This window comes from Equus caballus, chromosome 24 (genome assembly GCF_041296265.1).
Source record: "Equus caballus isolate H_3958 breed thoroughbred chromosome 24, TB-T2T, whole genome shotgun sequence".
NCBI classification, from domain to species: Eukaryota; Metazoa; Chordata; class Mammalia; order Perissodactyla; family Equidae; genus Equus; species Equus caballus.
In genome coordinates, this window is record NC_091707.1 from 59,315,670 (window position 1) to 59,328,520 (window position 12,851).

The 12,851-nt window shown below is 52.2% G+C and overlaps 1 protein-coding gene across 5 annotated transcripts in view; it reads right to left on the minus strand.

Moving 5' to 3' along the window:
- BRF1 (BRF1 RNA polymerase III transcription initiation factor subunit) overlaps positions 1-12,851 on the minus strand; it is a 70,943-nt gene that overhangs the window by 29,848 nt on the left and 28,244 nt on the right. For 2 of the 5 annotated variants that reach the window (XM_023628561.2, XM_023628562.2), the window contains exon 3: positions 12,418-12,591. The exons of the other annotated variants lie outside the window; for them this stretch is intronic. In XM_023628561.2, coding sequence (XP_023484329.1) covers positions 12,418-12,591 — 174 coding nt within the window. The remainder of the gene's footprint in view (positions 1-12,417; positions 12,592-12,851) is intronic. 5 annotated transcript variants of the gene reach the window in all.

Here is a 12,851-nt window from a genome sequence, read left to right on the forward strand (position 1 = left end):
CCTGTAAGCTGAAAACTGCTCGAAAAAATCAAATCTATTTTTAAAATAATAATAATAAAGGCCAAAAAAATGGGCAAAAGTTTTGAACAGATGCTTCATGATGAGAAGCAAAGAGCCATAAGCACATGAAATAAGACCTGCCCTTGTCAGCTGTCACAGAAACGTGAACTAAAGTGACACCCCCAACAGCACCGAATGCGGGCAAGGACGTGGATGGGCCCGGCTCACACCCTCTGCTGGCAGGCGCACACGGGACAGACATGCTGGGAAGACACTGCACGTTTCTTGTAAAAACAAACATGCACCTGCCCTCTGACCAGCTTTCCCACTCTGAGCATTTACTCGCCAGCATGACTGCTCACAGGTTCCCACAACGGAGCCCTCCTCACACACACCGCATGGCTGGATTGCGAAAGCATGCCATCAGGAAAGAGCATGCACCACATGCTTCCCTCTGGGATGGTCCAGAACAAGCAAAACTAATCCACGGGCATCATCAGAACAGTGGGTGCCCTGACCACAAGGGGCACGGGGAAGCTGCTGCAATGATGGTGTTGCTCTGTACCCTCATGGGACACCTGGCTGCATAGACGCACACATCTGTCAGAACTCACTGAATGGTATGAGGAAGACTTGTGCATTCCATCCTATGCCAATTTTACCTCAAAAGGAGAAAAGAACCATAAATAAATACTGAAATCTACTCAGTTAATGATCCGACCCTGAAGGGCTCGTGGGGAGTGGGCAGATGTCAGCAACTTACTTTGAAATGTGCCCAAAAAGCACCTGGCTGAGAGAGGGATGGTAGGGAGCGGGGAGCGGTGAGAAGAGGGCGGAAAGAGGGCCCACCAGGTGTGGACGCAAACTCCGGGCGGTGTGGACCTGCAGCTTCTGTCAACTTTGCCAGGTGTCTCAGGTTTTTCATAGCACAATGATGGGGAAAACGTGTATATTTTAAAAAGGAGATTGGAATTCAACTTTTAACTAAGTTAAAATGATTGCTCTCCTTGCAATGACGATGGCAGGGCCCCTGCTCCGATGTTCACTGGCTCTGCTAGGAAGCATTCCACAGGGGGTCTAGACAACTCAAGCTCCCCCTCCGAGCCCCGACAATCTGAATTACTTGCCTCCCTCAACAGGGCGTCCACACTCCCCTCCTGCCCCATCCTGGGCCAGAGCCCGTCAAGGCCCCTGGGGCCTGGCCCATGGTGGATCCCCTAATTAATGGGAATTTGGGGATCTTCTGGTGGCTTCAAAAAGTCTTCTGTCCAGCACGGCCAGTGGGCCTGTGTCCTTCCCAGCAGCCTTTCTCTTTTGCTAAACAGCCTCTCCCAACCTTCTTGGCCCAGGGATACCAGCCCGCTGAAACTGCCGGGATGATGTAAAAGTTAAGTTAGCGGGGATGAGGCCTGTCTGAGGCCCTGGGAGTACTGAACACGGTGCTTGGGCATGAGCATGCCTGCTACGATGGCCTGGGGACTCTCCACCCCCCTCCCGGTCCCTGCCACGTTCTCATAGGTGGCACTTCTGCTCACTGAACACCGACTCTGAGGGCTGGTCCTAGAAGAGATGCATAAACACAAAGGCCAGTGACAGATAAAACACCTTCAGAAGATTCTAGACATTCTTGAGAGTCCAAACAAAGGAAAGCATGAGGGCACCCACAGACCTTCAACAGGTTCTGAGAAAGGGTGCAGGTGGTTTCAGGGGTCCACTCCACCATGCTAGAGTGGGGCAGGGACCGAGGCCACCTGCACCATCACCATGTTGCTTCTGGGAGAGCAATCACAGACTGGACCTGATTTCAAGTGTGGCTCCTTCTCGGTAAATGGAGAAGTTTACAGAGATTTAAATAAGGCAGAACTAAAGGTCAAAAAAGAACATGAAGTTTCTCTGCATGGCCTCCCACATAAATGTTTCTTCAGGGTGCCCACAGAGAGAAACTGCTCTTGCACGTCCAATCCAAAAGAGAGTCTGAAAGGTCATGCGTGTGCATGTAAGCCACTTGGAGCAGAAGAATGAACGGTGGGACCAGTGGGGCAGCCACGATGTGAACCAGTTCCACCACTCCCAGGTCCCAGTGGGATGAGAGAGGGTGAGTCCCCGGACAACAGCGCCGTCAGCACCTGGGAGCAAAACCTCGAGCTTTGAGAGGGACCACCAGCCCAGCGCCCATCCATTGGCCAATGCCACACCCTCCTTCTGCAGGTCCCTCCCGCTCTGACCAATCTTTCCCGAGTGCGATTTGGCAGTTACGGCCCCGCCCACAGCTCTGTTTAGAGCAGGAGCTGACAGCCACACCCTGCCAGGGACAACTCCACCCCTGCCTGCAGCACTCCTGCTGGCCAAGGGGAAGTCTCTGCTCCCTAACGCACTGGGCCCGCTCTCTCACGCACTGGGCCTGCTCCCTGTACACACTGAGCACTTGTGGCAGAGGCTCTAAGAGCACTTGCCCTGAGCCCCCTGCACAGCACAACTCCTGCAAAAAGTACACAATTCGATACAACATTTGAAGGTGTAAAAGAGAGGTGGCCTCATGGGCTTGAGCCCTCCACCCTCCTCAGCTACCTGAGATGCAGCAGGCCTGGCAGAGGGCAGAATTAGGCCACACTCTGATGGAGCTTGGGTACAACCTGGAGTGGGTCACTCACCCCCAAGCTCGGGCAGCCTCAGCACCACGATGCCCTCAGACCCCGAAAATATCTTTCAAAATGAAGACAAAATAAAGATGTTTTCAAATAAACAAAAGCTGAGAGAATTTTTTTTCCAGGAGACATACTAAAAAAACCTTTCATTATACTGAAAGAATGACCTCAGGTAAAAGCACAGAAAGACAGGAATGGAAAGGGTCAAATGGGGTCCACATGAGTGAAGCTGCCAGTTCCAGCACAATGGTAACCTGGGACACGTCTATGAGCTGGCTGAAGGTGGACCCGGCCAGTCGGGACACAGGGTGGCCTTTGGTAAGCACCACAGAGATCCTAAGAACAGGTAGGACCAAAAAGCTCGATGGGGTTTGTTCAAACACAGCACTGATTTCTCTAAGGGGGCAGGGGTGGAGAGAACAAAGAAGAAACGAACAAGTAGAAAAAGAGTAAGATGCTAGAATTAAACCCAAATACATCAGTAAGTACATTAAATGTAAACAGATGAAATTCTCCAATAAAAAAGATTTTAAGAGTAGACCAAAAAACCCCACAATTATATGCTGCTTATAAGAAACACATCTTAAATATATCATGGAGGACTGAATTTTAAAAGCTGGAGAAAGACAGACCACATAAACTCTGAGCAAAAGAAAGCGGCAGGGTTACACTAAAACTAAACTCAGAATTTCAGGGAAAAGCGTTCATATTTCATCATGGTAAAAGAGTCGTTTCCACTGGGAAGGCATCCAGTCATGACTCTGTGTCCTCCCAGTAACACGGCTTCAGGATAGAATGGAAAACCGAGCAGACAGAAGGACAAACAGGCACGTACACACGGGCAGTGGGGGGTTGCACCCTCTTCCTTCAGAACCAGCAAAGGGTGATCTGACACGAAGAACCAACCTGACCCAAGTGTCATTTAGAGAACGATCCACCCAACAGCTGCACGTGGCAGTTACCAAACAGGCCCTCTGCTGGGCTGGAAATCTGATCCCCACGCACTGGAAACAACCTAGCGAATGTCCCCAAGTACAGAGGAATTACACCAGAGGCTGGTAACACAAGATAACTGGAAACCCCAACTGTTGTCAAAATAAGCAATACACTGTAAACGACTCAGGGATCTTAGAAGTGATAAACAAATGAAAAGCACTAATATATACTGGAGTATATGAGGCAGCCATTCGGTTTAAATTTAATTCAGCTTGCCCTTGTTTTTCCAAAAGGGCCTGATGTGGCCTGTGGAGCATGCATTGTACATCTGCTGTAAACATTTACTATGTCCCAAAGACAAGAGTGATGCCCTTAAAGACAGGGATGTAACGTCCCCCCCAGTATGGGGGGAAAGATGTTTATTCCAGAAGGATAAGCATCTCCTCCTGGAAACTAAGGATTAATTACTGACCTGCTGTGCTCACCTTGTGACCACTGACCTGCCCACCACTGACCTGCTGTGCCAGTTAAGCACCTTGAGACAGAAGTAAAAGAGACTCCTGTCATATGTGATGTATGCTCTTTGACAGTATAGAACCACTCTGGACACCCCACTTCTTTGGTGCCCTTCCTGCCTTGGGGAAGGAAGGCCCCAGGCTAGTCCTCAAACCTGACTCATTATACACTCACCCCAATTTTGATCTATAGATTGATTATGGATTATTTGCACCAACAGAAGAAACAATCATGGAAATTAGAAAATATTCTGAACTGAATAATAAAAATATGACACATCAAACTGTGTGATGTAACTAAAACACGCCTAGAGAGAAAGTGAGAGTCTCAAATGCTTATATGAGGAAAACCAGAAAGACTAAAATCAAGAACCTAAGCATCTGTCTCAAGAAGCTGGAAAAACAGTAAAATAAACCCAAAGAAAATAGAAGGAAAGAAATAACAGAAAGAAAGTGATGAAACACAGAATCAATGTACAATAGAGACAAGCAACAAAGCAAAGTCTGGTCTTTAAGAAGCCTGACAGAGCGCTGGTGAGGACGGGAGAGACTGGAAGCTCGACGGGAAACGGCGCTGCTGCTCCAGAAAACAGGTGGCTGGGCGGAAGCCCATCCCTGAGGTACCGCAGATGCTCCACCAATTTGCTGTTTTCCTGTCTCACTTGAGGGTGCTCGGCTCTCAGGGCTGTGAGCTTGTTCAGCAGAAGGAAGAGAATGCCTGCAGGGAGGCTGTGATCACCAGATCCACAGCCGGGGCTCAGCAGCCTTGAAGCCCAGAAGTCACTGCCCAGGGGCCCGTCAGGACTGACCCCTTGTTTCCCCGAAGCTCCTCCTGCCGAGCCCCTCAGCCCCATAAACCCCCCGCTTCCTGTTCTTGGGGAGGTGGACGTGAGCGAACCCAGGCTCCTGCCTACACATTCTGGCCAATTTACACACATCTTTCTCCATCTCCACGCACCGATGCCTCAGTGTTTGGCTTCCTGCGTGTCATCAGGTGCACGAACCTAAGATGAAGAGAACCTAAGATTAAGAGGGCCTCCAAGGTTAGACCTGGACGTACCAGGGCCTCACTGACGACCCCGTTTACGCGAAACATCAGAACAGGCAAAGACAGAAGGCAGCCCACCGAGTTCAGAGCTGGTGGCCTGAGAGACGGGCATGAGGGGCGGGCGGGCTTCCCTTCGAGGTGACGGAAATGTCCAGGCACTGCCTGTGGTGATGGCTGCACGATCTCGTGACTATAACTAAAACCACTGAACTGCACCTTTTAACGGGTGAATTGTATGGTATGTGAACTACATCTCGATAAAGCTGTCATCAAGAAGAAACCACTAACAAAACTGGTAACCCCCTGCCAAACCGACCAAAGAAACAAAAAGGCAAAATTACCAACATAACACCAAAGAGGGGACTTCGCAACAATTGTTATGGACATTAAAAGGATAATAGGGAATGTTAAGAGTAGCTTTACACCAATACATTGGGTGTTTGAAATGATCTGAATGAAAGCCTTGCAAAATACAACTTACGAAAACTGGAACAAGAAGCAGAAAGTCTGGATAGTTCTACGTCTGTTAGAGAAGTTGAATCCCTAATTACGACCTTTCCACAAAGACAGCTAAAGGCCCAGATGGCTTCATGGCGATTTTCCCCAAACACTTAAAGAAACGGTCCTGATCACCCCAGACTGCCCAGACACGGAGCATGAGGGGACACTCCCCCAGCAGTCGGGAGGCGAGTGTGACCATGACACACTGACTTGACAAAGACATTACAAGAAGAAAAACACAGACCAACCACACAACCCCTACACAAATATTAGCAAAGAAAAGCCAGCAATATCTAAAAAGGGTGACGTGCCATGACCAAGTCCAAGTGAGCAAGGTTGGGTCAACCTTTAAAAAGCAGCCAGTGTGATTCACCTCAGTACACACGTGATGACCACGTGATGACCACACCAACACACACGGAAGATGCACTGTCCTTCCCGATAGAAGCTCGTGGCAGCTGGGAAAAAGGACCCACCCTCACCCTGACAAAGGGCATCGACAAAAACCTACAGCAGACATCTAAGGCGACGGGTCGAAAACCACCCTCCAGGGCCCACGAAGGAGCCAAGACACCACCCTCACCACTGTCACCACCACGTGGGCTGCCACAGGCCAAAGACAGATGGCAGGGGGACGGATCGGATGGGAGAACTAAAACTGGCAGCAGACACAACTATATGCGTTAAAAACAGAACAAGAGAATCCAAAGTTCAAGAAGTGAGCTTAAGAACTGAATTTTGTATTATTGGATATAACATCAGCATGCAAAACTCAATTGTAGTTCTACACATTAGCGACAAAACAAATCCTCAGGAACAAATCTAAGACAGGACGAGTAAGACCTCCTTGTCAAAGGTAAGGAAACATCCCTGAGGAAAAGTAAAGACCACCCAAAGAACTCAGGGACATTGAGTGACTGGAAGATTCAATATTGAGAAACTAATGGCAGGCAACAGGACATGCTAGAGCATACGAGGAAGCCATTTGGTGTAAAACCAATTTGGCCCGACCTTGTTTTTCCAAAAGGGGCTGACGTGGCCGTGGAGCACGACTGTATGTCTGCTTTAAGCATTTAGTACGTCCCCAAAACAAGAATGATGCCCTTTAAGAAAGAAGTAATTTCTCCCACACGGGCATTTCCTTAAGGATGAGCCTCTCTCCCCGGGCTAGGGACTGACTGCTGCGCCCACCTGTGACCACCCAGCTGGAGACCACAGACCTGCTACCTGCTGTGTCCCTCAACTGCTGTGTGAATCGCTGTGCCAGTGGGGCAATCTCCTGACTGTTGTAACAGGGACATTCCAATCACATGGGATGCAGGCTCTTTGACGGCATGTAACCACGCTGTCCACCCCACTTCTTTGGAGTGCTCCATTCCTTTGTGAAAGGACTCTCCCGGGCTATCTGGTCCTCAGATCTGGCTCATAATAAACTCACCCCAATTTTGATTTATAAATTGGTTACAGATTATTTGCATCAACAATATTGTTAAAATGAATGTCAACTTCCCCAAATTGATCCATAAACCTCAATCAAAATCACAGAAAGATTTTTACAGAAATGGACAATCTGATTCAAAAATTTATACAGAAAAACAGAGGGCCAAGAATGGCCCAGATATCAGTGAGGCAGAACAGCTGGATGGAGTTCGAGGTCTCGTGGGTCTCATGCTACAGATCTCAAGACATATTATAAGCCGTTGTTTTTCAAATACAGTTAGTCCTCCATATCCACAGTTCTACATCCTTGGATTCAACTAGCCACGGATGGAAAGGCCTGTAATGGCTGTGTCTGTACTGAACATGTACAGACTTTTCTTGTCATTATTCCCTAGACAATACAGTAGACCGCTATTTCCACGGCACTTACACTGGATTAGGTATTATAAGTAGTCTAGAGATGGTTTAAAGCACACGGGAGGATGTGCGTAGACTGTACACAATACCATGCCATTTTATATAAGGGCCTTGAGCATCCCAGGATTTGGGCATCCGGAGGGGTGAGGTAGGGAGTCCTGGAACCAACCTCGTGCGCAGACCGAGGCATGACTGCAGTCTGGTCTCGGCACAAGGACAGGCAAGCAGAGCAAGAGAAGGGGTCAGAGACACCAGCAACAGACCCACAGGTACTGGGTTGGCAACCGCGGCGCCAGAACTGTGCGCTGAGAGGGAAGGTCTTCGACAGATGGCACCTGGTCACCAGAACACCCAGCGGGAAGAAGCAAACCCTGGCCCTTTCCTCACAACAGACACACAAACCAACTCCTCCAAAACCCTAAACTCCAGTGGGAAGGGTCAAACCAAAAGCTTCTAGGAGGGAGAGTATTTCCACAACTTAGGGCAGAGAAGGATTTCTTCAATGGGGTGCAAAAGCATTAACCATAAAGGAGAAGAGACAAATTGGACTTCATTAAAATTAAGAACTCAGCTCATCAAACGACGCCCCCCAGAAACAGAAGGCAGCCAGGAGGGGAGGCTCCTCCCGCACAGACACCCACCTTGCTCACAGTGCTGACGGCCAGACGCAGCGGCCGAGCAGAGCAGGACTGCTGGACCCCTGGGTGTGCACACGCCCAGCACCATGGGACCCCAGCAGGCAGCAGTTCCAGAGCTCCAGGGGCCCAGGCTCCAACAGCGGCTGCGGGCAGCCCTCTCCACTCAGACTGGCGTGGGTCTGAAACTGCAACTTCCTTCTGCCCGGTGATGCTGGGCACCTCTGACAGATGCTAACCAGCCATCCTGAGGCCTTCTCTCTCAACCCCATGCTCTCTGTGTGACACCATGACGATGGACACACATCATTACACATGTGCCAAACCCACAGAATGTACAACTCCAAGAGTGAACCCCAAGATAAATCACAGGCTCTGGGCGATGACAACGTGCCAACAGAGGTTCTCCAGTTGTAACAATGCCCCGCTCTGGTGGGAGATGTCGACACGGGCTGTGTCCCAGGGCAGGTGGCATATGGGAAATCGCTGCACCTTCCTCTCAATTTTGCTGTGAACCTAAAACTACTCTAAAAAATAAAGTCTATTTAAAAACATTTTTAACTCCTTGGTTGTCCTTGGGGAGGCGAGCAGAGGGGAACAGAAGAAAGCAGGTAAAGGTGACCTGGGAAGCCTGGTGGCAGGAGGAAGGAGGGTCCCCAACTGCGCTGTTCTTTGAGTAGGTGAGAAACAAGGTTCTCGGCTGAGCCTGAAGAGAGGGACATTCTGGAGGGGTGGCTGGAGGGGCAGAAGCTCAGACTCTGGAAGCCTACCCCAGCCCTGTGAACCAGAACCTGCTGTTAGCAAGCCCCCGGGGTGAGAAGGCACAGTCGGAAGCCGGGGAGAGGATGAGGGTCTGAAGGTAGCGGAGGGCAGGACGCAGCCAGTCGGCGTGGGAGTGCTCTGTGCTGCCCTGCGCTCCTGCCCAGGGCTCCCACAGGGGTGACAGGTCACAGGTGACAGCAGCTTCCTGGCTTCGATTCACTTGCTCACATACAGGCCGGCTGGCAGCTCGGCTAAAGCCCAGTAAACATCAAAGACTTAAAACCAGCTGTGGGCAAAAACACCTCCCACTGCTGTCTTTCACGACTGCACCAACAAACCTGGACACAGCTCTGCAGCAAACACGCTGGCCCGCGCACCTGCCTGTCAATGCTGCCCACCCTGGCCCAGGAACAGAAGGTCTGCAGAGCAACTCTCTTCCAAGCCTGCCCCCACATGTGCCAGACACCTCTGTGAGCGTGCAAGGCCTGGCACACCTGGGGGCGGGAGAGACGCTGGGGGCACTGCGGGCAGTCCGGGGCAGGAGAAGAGAGCGGGGCCTTCGCGTGTGCTCCAGGGGCTTGGGGTGCATGTAGAAGGCAGGCGGTGCCAGGACAGGGACTGCAGAGCCAAGCCAGGGGCGCAGGGAGGGCGGAGGGGCAGGAATGAGAGAGGAGTGGTGAGAGCCCAGGCGTGTCCAGGATGAGTCTGGCGACTCTGTCTGGGTGAGGGAGGGATGGTGGTGCCAGCAACCAGAAGAGGACAAAAAGGACCGTGTCACAGCTGTACCCCCCAACCCTCCTCCCCAAAAGCGGCCATCCTGAGGCCTGCCCAGGGCGAGACTGCTGAGGGGACCCCACAGGCTGAGGGGCCAAGCGCTAGCCTCCCCACACCCCTGCTGTCTCGTCTTTAATAGCTTTACAAGGGGCCGGCCCTGTGGCATAGTGGTTAACTTTGAGTACTCTGCTTCAGTGGCCTGGGGTTCGCAGGTTCAGATCCCAGGCACAGACCTAGCATCACTCATCATGCCACGCTGTGGCAGCACGCCACAGAAAATAAAGGAAGACTAGCACAGATGTTAGCTCAGGGTCAGTTTTCCTCACCAAAAAAAAAGCTTTACAAGGTCAAAGTTATGGCCACAAATTCACCTGCTCAAGGTATGCAGTTGAGTGGCTCTTAGTCTATTTACAGAGTGGTGCAACCATCACCACAATCTAATTTTAGAACACTTTTATCACCTCAGAAACAAACCCCAGCCCTTCAGCTATCACCTCCCCCAACCCCTGGGAACCACTGATGTGCTTTGTCTCAGGGGATTCGCCTGTTCTGCGCATTTCCTATAAAAGGAATCACACAACGCATGGCCTTCTGTGTCCGGCTTCCTTCACTGAATGTCCTGTTTCCGAGGCTCACGCATGACCCTGTCCCTTTCTGTCGCTGAGTGACAGCCCACTGTGTGGACACGCCCACTATGCTACCCCAACCATTGGCGGGGGACGTGTGGCTGCGAGAGGAGGTGCGGCTCTGAATACGAACGTCACGCACAAGTGTGTGTGTGGACGTCTGGGTGCCTTTCTCACAGACGGGAGGAGTGGGCCTGCCGGCCAGGGGTACCTCTGACTTGTCCACGGGGGCTATGCCACTCTCCCATCCACCCAGGGAGTGCAGGGCACCACACTGCTCTTTCCACTTGGTCAGCGGGCCTGGCCAGCTGGTGGACACCCTCATGGCGAGGTTCCCCCCACTCCTCCCCACAGAAGCATCTGCTCTGACCTGCCGGGAGTGAGCTCGCTCCCTGCTGCCCCAACCACATTTCCTGAGCCAGTCTGCACACCTGTGCCCTGCTCCCCAACGGCCCCAGGGGCTCCTGTAAACTCTCAGGAGGCTCTGCGTGCCCTCCCCGCGTGCCCTCCCTCTGGCAGGACGCAGTCCTCCTTAGAGCCAGGTGGGGCAGGCCTCTGCTGTTCCGGGACGCCCCTGGGCGCTCAGAGCACACAGAAAGGCCAGGCAGTGGCTGACACAAGCCCAGGCAGTGCGACCCTGGCAGAGGAAGGGCTGTGACGGGGGCCAGCGGTGGGCTCTCTGTTAACTTGCGTCTTGGACATCAGCCCTTAAAGCATACATGTGCTTTAGACACTTTTATGCTAAAATGATAAATTTCAAGATTTTAAAGACATCTTAATGAAACACTCTGATAGTGAGGGTCGCCACAAGCCCACCCAGGCACACTGTCCCAGGACCCTCCCAGTGCTCCCCGCTTAAACAGGAGGAGACAGCCAGGGCCTCCTGCCAGCAAGGAAAGCCTGTGACAGAGACCAACAGACCACGGGAGAAGAGAGCTCAAAGACGATGGCTGCTTCCTACAAGAGCTGAGAAAACACCACATCCAGGCACAACGGGATTTCACAAAAAGGAAGTATTCAGAGAACACGAAGAGTTCTTCAAATTAAAAACATGAAAGCAGAAACGAAGACCTCGTTCAAAGATGAGGTTTAGGCCCTCTCCCAAAGCTAGAGGTGAAACCGTGCAGAAGAGGAAGGAAAAGACAGGCGGCAGGTGGGTGGGGCAGCAGAGTGAACAGACGCAGAGGGAGAAAGCAGGGTGGCTCAGGAGGCTGTGCAGGAGGCTGCAGATGGAAGGGCTGCGCATCCTCAGCACGGCAAGACGGAGCGAGAACAGACAGAGGCGCCACAGGCCCCCGAGAACAGCCCACCCGTCAGACGCAAGACGGGGGATCAGGGCACCGAACTGCTCGACGGGAATGCGGGAGGCACCGCCTTCCAAATTCTGGGAAACCGATCTGCAACCTGGAACTCCGCCAGGCTTTCCCTAAGAGTGCGGGCGGAAGGAAGACCATCTTCAGATGTTCTCAAGTGCCCGTTCTCAGCAAGCCACTGGAAGACATGGGGCCAGGAGCGGGGTCCCACACACCAGAGGTGACAGGAGCCCCAGAGTGACAGGAAAAGAGACACAAGAAAGCACAGACAGCAGATGGCCAAAGCGGAGGGACCAGAAAGCCCTGGAAGGATTTCTTCAGGAAGATGCAATGGACAGAATTCTGGATGCATGTGAATCCAGGGCAGTGGGGAGCGCAGGCCACACTCATGATGCAAGCACAGCCAGCTAAGCACAAGAAGAGGGCAGACCACAGCCATCTCTGAGAAGGGGAGGCTGGCGGATGGCGGGAGGCCAGCAGGCCTCTGCACAGCCACCCACCCACACCACAGGACACCGGCCTGGCTACAGCCGGACAACCACAGGAAGATGCTGCAGAGCGGCCGGTAGAGCGCCCACCCCATCCTCCCCAAGGGCCGAGGAGGAATGGGCACCCCGCTCCCCAGCTCCTCACTCGGTAGACGGCCACCTCGAGTCCAGAAAGCCCTGCACGCATCCTGACAGTTAACCCAACGGGTGCCTCTATTAAACACAAACACCGAGTTACTGTGATGACCAGCCACACTGGAGGGGGCCAACCAAGAGCCAAGACAGGGTCCTCCGGGAGGCCCCGAACCAAAGGATACGCGGTGTGCCTTCCGTCCGGCACACTAGGTAGAGGCAGGCCGCGATCACGTGGGCCATTTTCCGGCCGCGGGTCAGGTGCTTGCTCACGGCCATCTTGAAGAAGTTGAAGGCTGTGTCCAGGCAGTGTTGGTTCAGCTGCAGCTGGTTCCCCAGGTGATGGATCTGACGCCTCCCTAGGACACAACATGAAACGTTACCGCCGATTCCCAACTGTTGGTTAACTGACAACTTGTTAAAAATAAAATAAAAGTGTCACATGACTGCCTCAGCATTCACGATTAAGAATAGAGATTTGCCCTTTTCCTTCCTGAGGAAGATTCGCCCTTAGTTAACATCCATGCCAACCTTCTTCTATTTTGCATGTGGGCTGCCAGCACAGCATGGCCGCTAACAGAGCACTGTAGGTCCAGGCCCAGGAACCAAACCAGGGCTG